The 13,744-nt window shown below is 38.4% G+C and overlaps 1 protein-coding gene across 3 annotated transcripts in view; it reads left to right on the plus strand.

Moving 5' to 3' along the window:
* Positions 1-13,744, plus strand: part of LOC130920021 (zinc finger protein 638-like) — a 65,651-nt gene that overhangs the window by 22,857 nt on the left and 29,050 nt on the right. For all 3 annotated transcript variants that reach the window (XM_057842798.1, XM_057842797.1, XM_057842799.1), the window contains exons 8-12: positions 7,780-7,878; positions 8,592-8,629; positions 9,910-9,950; positions 10,287-10,333; positions 10,695-10,811. In XM_057842798.1, the coding sequence (XP_057698781.1) occupies positions 7,780-7,878; positions 8,592-8,629; positions 9,910-9,950; positions 10,287-10,333; positions 10,695-10,811 (342 nt within the window). The remainder of the gene's footprint in view (positions 1-7,779; positions 7,879-8,591; positions 8,630-9,909; positions 9,951-10,286; positions 10,334-10,694; positions 10,812-13,744) is intronic.

A 13,744-nucleotide genomic window follows, 5' to 3' on the forward strand; every position in this document is an offset into this window, starting at 1 on the left:
CAGAAATCCAGGGAGTGACATCAGTTAAAGCCTTTTCACTCAAGTGGCAACCCGGTGTCCAAAGGTCACGTAATACAATGGCAAGACGAAGGGCCTCCCTTAGTGCTGACATACTCGTATCCAAAAGTAGAAGTAGCAAGCCGAGCACTCTAGTCCTTTGCGCAAACGCATTTATTTATATCGGTTGCACATTATAATACGGCTGCCCCAAACGATTATTTTTCTCCCGATTAGTCAGCAGACTTTTTTAACGATTATTCGACTATTTTTTTCCCACTTTTTTAAATTATTTTATTTTTTTTTGACTAAGCCAGCAATTAAATTTTTGTTGACGCTTTAATTCACAAAAACATTTTGGAACGCCTAAGTTCCTTATGAAAGTACAAATAAACACATAAATAACAATAATTAATCACAAACAATGAGGTTAAATGCTGACAGCATTAACTTGTGCAAAAGAACTGAATGTAAACACTATGACTTCACCTTTCCAACTTGATTCGAAACAATTGTTAAAAAAAACCTGAATATTATCTAGCATTAATATTATAGTATACTACTAATATATATATATATATATATATATATATATATATATATATATATATATATATACAGTGCCTTGCAAAAGTATTCAGCCCCCTTGAACCTTGCAACCTTTCGCCACATTTCAGGCTTCAAACATAAAGATATAAAATTTTAATTTTTTGTCAAGAATCAACAACAAGTGGGACACAATCGTGAAGTGGAACAAAATTTATTGGATAATTTAAACTTTTTTAACAAATAAAAAACTGAAAAGTGGGGCGTGCAATATTATTCGGCCCCCTTGCGTTAATACTTTGTAGCGCCACCTTTTGCTCCAATTACAGCTGCAACTCGCTTGGGGTATGTTTCTATCAGTTTTGCACATCGAGAGACTGACATTCTTGCCCATTCTTCCTTGCAAAACAGCTCGAGCTCAGTGAGGTTGGATGGAGAGTGTTTGTGAACAGCAGTCTTCAGCTCTTTCCACAGATTCTCGATTGGATTCAGGTCTGGACTTTGACTTGGCCATTCTAACACCTGGATACGTTTATTTTTGAACCATTCCATTGTAGATTTGGCTTTATGTTTTGGATCATTGTCCTGTTGGAAGATAAATCTCCGTCCCAGTCTCAGGTCTTGTGCAGATACCAACAGGTTTTCTTCCAGAATGTTCCTGTATTTGGCTGCATCCATCTTCCCGTCAATTTTAACCATCTTCCCTGTCCCTGCTGAAGAAAAGCAGGCCCAAACCATGATGCTGCCACCACCATGTTTGACAGTGGGGATGGTGTGTTCAGGGTGATGAGCTGTGTTGCTTTTACGCCAAACATATCATTTTGCATTGTGGCCAAAAAGTTCAATTTTGGTTTCATCTGACCAGAGTACCTTCTTCCACATGTTTGGTGTGTCTCCCAGGTGGCTTGTGGCAAACTTTAAACGAGACTTTTTATGGATATCTTTGAGAAATGGCTTTCTTCTTGCCACTCTTCCATAAAGGCCAGATTTGTGCAGTGTACGACTGATTGTTGTCCTATGGACAGACTCTCCCACCTCAGCTGTAGATCTCTGCAGTTCATCCAGAGTGATCATGGGCCTCTTGGCTGCATCTCTGATCAGTTTTCTCCTTGTTTGAGAAGAAAGTTTGGAAGGACAGCCGGGTCTTGGTAGATTTGCAGTGGTCTGATGCTCCTTCCATTTCAATATGATGGCTTGCACAGTGCTCCTTGAGATGTTTAAAGCTTGGGAAATCTTTTTGTATCCAAATCCGGCTTTAAACTTCTCCACAACAGTATCTCGGACCTGCCTGGTGTGTTCCTTGCTTTTCATAATGCTCTCTGCACTTTAAACAGAACCCTGAGACTATCACAGAGCAGGTGCATTTATACGGAGACTTGATTACACACATTTGGATTCTATTTATCATCATCGGTCATTTAGGACAACATTGGATAATTCAGAGATCCTCACTGAACTTCTGGAGTGAGTTTGCTGCACTGAAAGTAAAGGGGCCGAATAATATTGCACGCCCCACTTTTCAGTTTTTTATTTGTTAAAAAAGTTTAAATTATCCAATAAATGTTGTTCCACTTCACGATTGTGTCCCACTTGTTGTTGATTCTTGACAAAAAAATTAAATTTCATATCTTTATGTTTGAAGCCTGAAATGTGGTGAAAGGTTGCAAGATTCAAGGGGGCCGAATACTTTTGCAAGGCACTGTATATACATACATACACAGTGGTACCTCTACATACGAAGTTTATCCGTTCCAGGACCTTGTTTGTAAGTCGAAATGGTCGTATGTCGAGCAGGATTTTCCCATAGGAATACATTATAATTCCATTAATTCGTTCCACAGCCCAAAAACCTTCACTAAATCCTTAAAAAATACTGCTGGTACTATTACAAATGGCAATTACACATAGCAAAACAAATAAATTATAAATCAAAATCGGAATAATAATAATAATAATTATAATAATTCCTGTATTAATGTAACGAATCGGGTTCTAATGTGGCGGACGTTTTTTGCTGACCCTGAACGCACCGCGGGGCTGACGTGCCAGAGACAGACCGGTGAGCTTGAGTTTCACTTTCACATTGAATGTTTTCTTGAGAACACCGTCAATTGCGGCAGACAGAAGGTGTTTTTGTTTTGAATAAGTTGTGAAATAAATGATAAAAACGTGGCGAAGTTGGCGATTTCTCTGGAGATGTTACCACAATAAGAATTGTCAGCTTAACTTATAAAGACTGGCGAACGATGGTTGGAGGAGGACCGTGGAGATGTATTGTTGAGCCATTTCACGGATGCCCACCCTACGCTCATATTTTTCTGTCATTTGCATCTTCATTTAGAAGGTAAGCGTCAACTTTTTCCTTGTTTCACCACCTGTACCAACCTTTTCTGAAACCAGTGTTGATTTGTCACACAAGAAAATCCGCCGTGCATTCGTCTGCGGTGCTGCCATTGTCGTCGTATTTCGAGCATGTCGTCGGATGTAGAAACAAATGGCGAGTCAAATTTTACGTCGGATGTCGAAAAGTTCGTGTGTCGAAGCGATCGTATGTAGAGGTACCACTGTATATATATATATTAAGGGTGTCAACAATAATTGATGCGGCAATGCATCCCGATGCGAGGCATGGACGATTCGATTCGATGTGGGCAACAAGCCGAATCGATTCAGCGCATTTTAAAATATATAAGTACATTCAAAAATCTTCCCTGTGCAATTCCGGTGATGCAACGGATTTGGTTTCCCCATTTGTATTATTATTCTCATGTTTCATTTTTTACACACCGCATAACTCTGGTCAAGTTTCCCACCAACCTCGTAGAAGCCAAAATGTCTCCAGATGTCTGCTTTCAATGTGTTAGGTGCATCAGTAATCTTTCTCACTCCCACTTTCCCCGCTTCAGCCATTGTTATGTTATGTCCTATCTCTCTCTCTCTCGATTAGAGCTTAGTTCGGGCCTAAAAAATCCAGCCCGACCTGACCCGGCCCGCGTGTATTAAAGGCCGAGAGCCCAAAAGTTTACGTTTTATTTCTAGGCTCGAGCCCGAAAACCCCCCCAAAATGTACGTTTCATTAGTAGGCCCGAGCCCGTTTTATTTGTGAGGACTCAGCAGGAGGAGCAAATGCGGGGACGCAATGCGTGGTTGCGTTGTGTGATCACAATTGTGACGATGCGTATGTGCATAATGATAAATTAAAACCTGTCTTTCGTAACAAATTCTCCCAGATAAACAGGACTGTAAGATGCATATTCAATAAACATTTATATCTTTTATATTTGTGTGTCTGTTCTATCAGGTGGATAGTTCATGCTCATTTACTTGGCAAAATGCAGCAACAGAAATTTATTTTAATTTCTTCGAGTTGGCAGAAAAAAAACGCAAGTTTTCTTAATGTTTAAAAAGTACATATTTTTATGATCATTATAAATGCACGTACACAACGAAATAACGCTGGAAATGTATGTTAAATATATTTCTGTTTGGGATATTGTGCTCACATGGACGCGCCTTTCTGACGAGGAGAGGAACAGCTGCTTATACAAAAATAAACTAAAAACTTTTAAATAACATTCTTTATCTTAAAGGGTATTAAAACACTAAGGGGCTATGAGGTATCAATAGAACAGTTATGTGGTAAGATAACAAATATTAATAAAGTTAACCAAAAAATAAATCGCATTCATGAGCAATTATCGAAAATAGATCGAAAATTACGAACATTTCCGAAAGTATTCTGGAAACAGCCGAATGGGGCGGAGACATCATAACAAGGAAACAAAAGGTCGAGGCAGGTGCCATCGTTGTTTATCGACGAGAGAGTTGCGTTCGTGTTTTATCAAAAAAATCGCTAAAATGGTTCAAACCTGTCATGCTATGTGGTTTACAAATAGCCATTTGTCGCAATGTAGTACCCATGAGTTCCCGAACACGAGTAAAAGAGCTGGACTACGCAGACAATGAGTAAAGTTCGTCATTGCTAAGAGGGCTAATTTTGCAGACCCAGCCTCCGGCACGGTTTTGTGTGGTGCGCATTTTACACCTGAAAGCTATACGAACTATGGACAAATGAAATCAGGTTTTGCGAAAAAATTGCTGCTGAAAGCAGATGCGGTGCCCACCTACACGCGCAGCCACCTAAATCTCCCGAGATATCAAGAAAGAGGACAGTGACTGGCTCTGATGAGACCACCCCACCACCCCAGGCAAAGCAAAGGAGGGAAATGGCCAGAGTGAGTACTCTTTTATGATAAAAATATCACGCATTGGATATAGGACTGGACACATGTATAAATTATCGCTCGTAAAATATATAGAACAAATCCTCTAATCCCATTCATTCTTGTGTCGGTTGGCAGAGCGAAAACCGATGATAGCACAATAAATGATAATTATTCTATAAATTATTTTGCGGTCACGGTGTATCACAAAAAGAAATGCAAAACAAACCATTCGGTGTTTCTGTTGCCGCCGGTGTTTCATCAGTGTGATTGCTCCCCTCAATGATCCTTTCATTAGGCCTCATTGGCTTTCGTTTGGGCTCAAATTGATAACCCAAAACACCAAAGAAAGGTTCATAACTCTCCTCGTCACCATTAGAAGAATGTTAGTTACGTCGGATTCGTCGCTGCAACTAGAAACAAAGTTGTCCGCCATCATCGCCGCCATTCGGTACTAAGCACTGAGCCGGTTGTGTCCTTATAGTGACGTCAAGCACACAATATGCTAGATTTCCGGCATCTCAGGGGCGGGTTGTTTTAGCTTGACAATCGACCTAATATCTATCATTTTCTTGGTGTTACGATGTGTGTAATTACACGAAGTGGCATGATATGGATTCAAAAGGCATGCGTTTATGGATAAATGATGAAATATTAGCGTTTCCCCAGGTGTTGTCATACCCTTTAATGACTCTCATCAGAACACTCAAAAGAACAAGCTGCCTTAAGGAGCACTGAAACAAAATAAATAAAATTTTAAGGAACACCACGCACGAACTCCACGATGTCCTGCTTAGCAGGAAGAGGTGCAGCCCTCAAAACAAATGATAATAACGATGTGTGACTAATATCATCTTTTAGGCCAGTACAGTTTTTAAAATGCCTGCTCAGCGTGAAGGTGCCAGTCTTTCTGCTCTCGTACGAGAGCAAAGCGCGCACCACATTTGTTGCATTCGGCAAGACCGACAGTCTTCTGTATGCATCTTCCACTATCAATTTAAATCCTTTCCACACACCACTCGTGGATTCTTGCCTTTTCAATCCCCCCGTCTTTAGTTTGCTTTTCGCCTCTTGGTGCTCTATATCGAAATTCGAAAAGGAAATACCAGGATGCAGAGTTGCAGACTCGCGGAGAGCAATAGAGCGCAAGGGGAAGATTAAAAAGGAGGGCGGGGCCACGGCGTTCATGTGCGCAACCAATGCACTGGCTCAGCTGCGGCTCATGTTTGGGATTACCAAAGCGCCTTCTTTCTGTTTTTTTCAATTTATTTATTTTATAACAAGTATTCCTTAGTTTAACATCCATACATCGTTTTAGTTTACAAATATATATTTATTTTAAAAAAGTTAGCGAGAGAGAAGTCTGACCCGCACGTAAATGATTGACATTTTGCGATAAAGATGCTGCTGCACTACAATATTTTCTTTGTCGTTTTCTTTAATATTTACTTGAATATTTTTATCGATGGGTCGTTGTGACTAAAATACAGTGACTGTTATTACTGATTTTGCACAGGAGTTCAGATGTTGCACAGTGTGAAAGGCTGCTACTGTGTTAAAAAAAAAAAAAAAAAAAGAAAGCCCTGGTCTCATTCAAAGCACTAATTAAATGCTGTGATGTTTTTTTTTTTTTTTTAATATATATCTGAAAGTATACTATTTTCATTTGACTTCAACCAGGAGTGACACAAGAGCCAATAAAAAGTTGTTTAATGTCTGACCGCTTGTTTTGCCTCATGACCACTACCAATTGTGTCTGAAAATGATGTCCCAATTTCACTAGTAAAGATGTGGAAGAACATAAAAATGTTCAGTTAAAGAGAGGGCTTGAGTGTCGAGGGCTAAAAAACACTGGAAAAAGAGCCACAGATCCAGATGTAGCTTTTTTATCGGTACTTCTTTCTTATGTGCAGTGCCTTACGCCACTGACAGTGACTCCTGTTTCCACACTCTATCCTTTACCACCACATGTCCTGTCTTTCTTATATTCTCCGGTTGTCTTACATCGCTCACCGTTCTTGGGGGTAATTTACATTGCTATATTTGTGTAGCGATCGCAAATGCTACTCAGTGACAGCCAACGAGCACTTATAATTTTTTCATTGATATCAAATCTTAATTCTATAATTTATTTACAACAGGCAACAATAGTGGCAGTCACATACCATTTTCATTTTTTTCAGCTCATTCATTGTCAGACAGAAGCAGCACGGCAAAACGCCACGCTTTAAAAGGGGGAAAAATATCAAAATGGCTTTACCTCTTTGTCCTCTGTTGGACCATGGCCCCCAACAAAATGTTTACTGCATATGAAGGTGAATGGCTTCACCTTGCTGGCGTTAAACAGGTCTTTTGACGTCCGCAAAAGTTGACATTTTTCCCTCTTAGTTTTTGAGTCGTTTATACAAGTTCCATAGCAGCAGTGTTTACTTGGCATGTTCGTTTTTGAAAGATTGCCGGCAGAAAACAGGAGTGATAACTTGTCTTTTATGCGAGGGCGTGTCCTTTTTGACCCACTTTCTGGTTAAGATGGCGACGTACGGCCTAAAATTAGCATTTGTGCGGTACGCTATTGCAGAGACTGTACACGACCGTGTACCCTCCTTTGTTTTGTTGAAATAAGTCCATGCTTTGGCCACTCTGGTGCGTTTTTTTGACTTTGTGGCGCTTTCCCCGCTTGCATACCGAGCGTCCGCCATTCTCAACTTTCCACGCATATATTTTTTTAACCCTTCATTAACAGTCGACGGGATGGTGTGCTCGTCGACGCATTTTCGTCATCGATGATGTCGACTAGTCGGGACAGCTCTACATTGTAACAGCTGTGTAAAGAGTGTTCGCTGACATGCGTATTTTTGTTGTTTTTGTGCTCGAACCATAAAGATGAACATGATTTATTTGTGCACTTAATGTTTTTGAAAATGGCAGTATCGCGGCATTCTAATTCCAATGAATCACTTGCTGTTGAATTTTTTGTCCGTTCCACAGTCACATTTGCAGTTTCATGTTGCAGGCTTCGGTGTGCATGGTGAACGCTGCAGATGCCCAGTCTTTGGCAAATGCTACAAACCTTGCTATTGAAGAGCAGCCAATCACTGCCTTAATTGCCAAGGTAATACATTTTTAATATACCACAGTACTTGGATTTTCCATTGATTTGTAAATTTCCATTGATTTAATCTAATCTGACAATGTATTGAAAATCATCTCGCATGGGTTTTGTTGACATTTTTTGGGATGAAGGTTAACTTTGTTTGAAGGCAGCACCTATTTTTCATAGATCTTGTTGTATATTAATCCTTATGGGAGGTTTTGAAGTTATATGGCTGAACATCTGAAATCCTCATCATCACTTTTCCGGGGGGTGATAAATTATATTTTTGAGCGATTGGCTTAGACTGCATGGTGCACAACAAAGGTGGATCTTTGCGCCACTGGGCAAATCTACAGGTTTCATATATCTAAAAAAATAACAATGTGATTTGGGGAGTGTTTTTAAAGCGCTGCTCTGTTTTATTTTATTAACAGATAAGCAATGCCAATGTTTCATTTCGAATCAAGTCCATTGCAAACTGCTGTATCACGAAATCTTTTTTTTTTGTTTTACTTCCGGCTTGGTGAAATAATAATAAAATAATACATGTTTTTGGATCGTTATTTTGAGATTTAGGGGTACTTAAAGGGTTAATTCCAATTTAGGCGGAAATTCGGGTTACGTCGCCAGCGCAGGAACGGAACGCGTTCGTAACCCAGGGACTACTTGTCGTGTCTTTTGTGTTTGGAAAACACGGATTGCACTGTAAAATATGAATTTCCCTTATTTAGACACCAGAGACTGGGCCATCTCCTGTTTGCAGTAACAGGTTTGTATTTTTTAAAGCCCATATTTCATATTACCATATTTTTCGGACTATACGTTGCACCTGAGTATACAAGTCTCATTTTTGGGGGGAAATTTATTTGATAGAATCCAGCACCAAGAACAGACATGTCATCTTGAAAGGCAATTTAAAATATAATAGAGAACAACAGGCTGTATGGTATGCTAACATTACATGACGCTAGAAGTTAGATTGGGCCTAAAAAATCCCTACCGGCCTGCGGGTATTAAAGCCCGACGCGGCCCAAACCCGATCAGTTAACTTGATTTGCTTGCTCGAGCCTGAAAAAACCCGAAATTTTATATTTTATTTGTAGGCACGAGCCCGAAAAAACCCCGAAATTTTATGTTTTATTTGTTAGGACTCAGGAGAAGGAGGAAATGCGAGGATGTGATGCGTAGTTGTGTTTTGTGTGATCATGTTTGTGACAATGAGGTGAATATATGCATAATGATAACAAATTAAAGCCTGTCTTTTGTAACAAATTCTTCCAGTTAAACAAGACTGTAAGATGGATATTCAATAAACATTTATCTTTTATATTTGCGTGTCTGTTCTAACAGGCGGATAGTGGATTTAACATTTATTTTAATCTCCTCGAGTTGCAGAAAAAAAAAGCAAGTTTACTCAATGTTTAAATAGTCTACATATTTTTATGATCATTATAAATGCATTTACACAATTAAATAATGCTGGAAAAGTTTGTAAAATATATTTCTCGTATGGGACAAAAGCGCCACATTCGTTTACATTCAGCGAAGCCAACACAGGTTTCCGTATAGCACCTTCAACAATCAATTTGAATCCTTTCCTTATCCCACTCCTACCGCAGTTGTTTTCTTTTTAATTCCCCAGTCTTTAGTTTGTTTTTCACTCCTATAGCTGCTCCATATCGAAAAGGAAATACCAGGATGCTCGCGGAGGGCGCCGCAGGGCGCTGTAGTGGAAGATTGAAAAGAGAGCCACTACGTTCACGTCCGAAGGCATGCACAGCGCCTTCCCAGTTTTATCCAAATTATTTATTTTATTTAACATCCATACATCATTTTAGTATAAATATATGAATATATATTTATTTTTAAAAAGTTAGCGAGAGAGAAGTCGGCCCGACCCGACCGTAAATAATCACATAAGTCGCTCCAGAGTATAAGACGCACCGTCTGCCAAACTATGAAAAAAAAACTGCGATTTATAGTCTGAAAAATACGGTACCAAATTTTAAGTGATTCTGGATTTACTTTAGTGATATTTTCTGTTCACAGTAAACCTTCTAGAAGTCCAGAAAAGTCTAAGGAAGATTCAGGTAAGAAATAAAACCTCTTTATTGGTTTTATGTCAAATGAGATTTTCAAAGTGGGCACTGGTAGCACGAGTGGTAAGCAGGATTCCTTTAGTACAGGGGTGCCCACACTTTATTTTCCTCGCAAGCTACTTTTCAAACGTCCAAACCAAAGACCAGAGCTGAAATGCAAAACGTATTGCTTTCCCAAATCAGTTTGTCATAGCACTTGAGGTGTTCATGTCAAATGGACAAAACTGGTCAAGTAAAATAAGTGTTTGTTGTTGGTTTCCTGCATTAAGTGAACTTATTTACAGTGATTATTTTGATTTCATGTTGTGATATTGCTGTTTGTTTTAGACCTACCGACTGAAGTGAGTGAGGCTGACAAGAACGCTGCTCCAAAGGTAAATGAATGAATATAATTTTGATTGCATGTTATCTTAAAATTTTAAATATTGCAGAATTGATGTTTTGTGCAACTATTTTCTCAACTCTGGCATTGATTTCATTTTGGCACCCTTGTTCCCTTTAAATAATTTTGTCATGTTCCATCAAACTCACTTTTTTCCGACTCATTACAAGAAAATTGCTGTGCCCCATTACTGGTAAATTATTTTACGAACAGGCATGCAGACAACCGGTACTAATTCGGTCGTTGAGCTGCCCCATGTCTTATGGGGACATTGCATTGGCTGTCTGCTATCCTGTGGTATAATGTAAAACAATGAGTTAAATTACTAATATTTTTTTTGTTATCTGTTCAAGGCTCAGGTGTTGATAGCAGGACTTCCTCCCACTGACTGCTCAGAGAGTGATGTCATCGAACTCATTCAGCCTTTTGGAACTCCCACTGACATGATCTTCGCAAGAGCAATTGGAAAGGTAGAAGTAACAATAACAATGAAGGTTCTTCGTTGATACATTAGCAGTTAGATTTTTCTGTAGTACTTCATACCAAGTTGTAAGTACCTGTAGTTCAATTAGTACTTGGTCTTTTTCAAGCCCTTGATAGTTCCTTATACTTCTGGTGCTGGAGTTGATCTGCCAGAATAGTAGGTAATATCTAGTATTTTGCAATTTTCACATCTTACAAAATGAAAGGACACCGGTGAGGGGGAAACGTACAATCCTAAAGGACCTGTACGAAGTCTAAAGATGTGCAATACAGTCAAATGTCGAGAGTTCACCATCAAGGCTTTTGCTTATAAACTAATAATCTGTGAGGAATTGGTTGTGTGTTGTGATGCCAACATCACCTATATATACCATATACCATGTATATGTATGTATATATATATATATATATATTAGGGCAGTCAAAATTATCGTGTTAACGCGCGGTAATTAATTTTTTTAATTAATCACGTTAAAATATTTGACGCAATTAACGCACTAGGCCCGCTCAGACAGATTTAAATATCAGTACAGTGAAAGGCCAACTTGTTAATTGTGTTTTATGGAGTTTTTCCGCCCTCTGCTGGCGCTTGGGTGTGACTTGCATATGTTATATGGCGTAATGTCGCCCTCTGCTGGCGATTCAGTGCAGCTGATTATTTGGGTTTCGGCGCGTTTTTCTGACGTGATTATATGTCGACGCGAACTCACACTAATAGACAGTGCTATTCAGACCAGCTAACGTCCGCATCCAGTATTCAGTGGCAGTTCTCATAGCCCCATCACACTGTTTGCGTCTAATACATTCATCGCTTGTGAGTTATATTCCTCGTTTGTTTATATTCATGATAGAGCTGAAACGAGTACTCGAGCAACTCGAGTAACTCGAGTTTAAAAACTGATCCGAGTAATTTTATTCACCTCGAGTAATCGTTTATTTTGACAGCTCTAAGCATCACGTTTTGCTCGGACTACTTTTAATGCGGGACAACGCGCTGTCACGTGCGGAGAGGAAGAAGGAAAACCAAAAAAAAAAAACTTACTGCAGCTGACAGCCACCACAAACGACGCCGACGTTGCCAAATACTAGCCCGCACGATGCTAACGTTGGTAACAGCTAGCGTCTGATGCATCTCATAAAGATCACATGTATGTTGAACTAGATGCGCAATGACAGACTCGGCCGCGTCTGGGCAGCGTTATTAAACAGCCGCCATCTTAAAGCAGTACAGCGCTAAGTGCTAGTAAAGAGCGCTAAGCGCTAATAAATAAAATTAACGTTACTGTCGCTACTAGCTCACGAAAAGTTAGCCCTGCGGAGGGCTAGGTTTCAATTAATTATGACCACTGTCGATGCGTGGCTAACGTGTCTTACATAAAGGCTTTAACATAACATAGCATTGTGGAGGGATGAGGGTGTAAAATAAAAACTTTATCATGGTAACTATCAATTTTAGCTCAGTAGTCATTGCTGGATAAAACACCAAGTAGCACTGGTCCCTAATGTGCTCCAGTACAGCCTGTATCATACATTTATTTTGAACACTGCAAAAACTCCAAATCCTATCAGGACTTACTGTTTAGACTAACTTAAAACTTAACTAGAACTTAAAAATGGCTTGACACAAAGAGAAATTCAATTGAAACACGTGGGAAAAAATCCTAACTTTTAAGTGATGTGTGTTATCAAGCATAACGGCATTTTTAGGTAATATATATATTTTTTAAATAAGATCTAAAAGTTTTTTGAGTGAAAGCAGTGAATTAGTCTTTTTTTTTTTTTTTTTTAATTCTAGCTACATCTGAGATGCAATTGTTGGCTGTTTTCAACAATATACATTGAAAATAAAGACATTGATTGACTGAAAATGGTTCAAGATTAGATTAAATGTCTTGTTTTCTCATGTATATTTATAATTGCTCTTCACCTAAAAATATATTTGTTTTATCCGATTACTCGATTAATCGATAGCATTTTCAGTCGATTACTCGATTACTAAAATATTCGATAGCTGCAGCCCTAATTCATGAGCATTAGATCGTTATTGATGATGTGTATTTGAATTTGTTCACATATATGGTGAAATGCAGTTACATTGTTAGATGCTTGTGAGCTAATTGGCTAGTGCTACTGCTCAAATGGACACGTGTGTGTACATTTTATGTTATTTTGTGATTTATGCAAGTTATTGACACATTGCCTTGTTATTTTCAGTTTTACAAAAATACAAGAGACGTGCTCCTGTCAAAAAGAGATGACTTCAGTAAAGCCCATGCAACTTTGCCACACCGTCTGATTTCTTTTTGGAATTTATGTTTGCTATCTGTCAATTTGTGTACTCACACACATTGAGGACAGAATAGGGCTACTAGTTTATTTTTTGATTGAAAATTTTACAAATTTTATTAAAACGAAAACATTAAGAGGCGTTTTAATATAACATTTCTATAACTTATACTAATATTCATCTTTTAAGAACTACAAGTCTTTCTGTCCATGGATCACTTTAACAGAATGTTAATAATGTTAATGCCATCTTGTTGATTTATTGTTATAATAAACAAATACAGTCCTTATTTACCGTGTGTTGAATGTATATATCCATCTTATCTTTCCATTCCAACAATAATTTACAGAAAAATATGGCATATTTTATAGATGGTTTGAATTGCGATTAATTACGATTAATTAATTTTTAAGCTGTAATTAACTCGATTAGAAATTTTAATCATTTGACAGCCCTAGTATATATATATATATATATATATATATATGTATATATATGTATATATATATATATATATACACATACCAACTCTAGCCCAATAAGTGCCTAATGCTACCTAGTCTTAGATAAAATTAGTCAGTGTCACTAAGACTTGATTAAAAAGCATGCTGTAACGGCTAGGTAAAGTGACAT

The sequence above is a fragment of the Corythoichthys intestinalis genome, chromosome 8 (genome assembly GCF_030265065.1).
Source record: "Corythoichthys intestinalis isolate RoL2023-P3 chromosome 8, ASM3026506v1, whole genome shotgun sequence".
Taxonomy (NCBI): Eukaryota; Metazoa; Chordata; class Actinopteri; order Syngnathiformes; family Syngnathidae; genus Corythoichthys; species Corythoichthys intestinalis.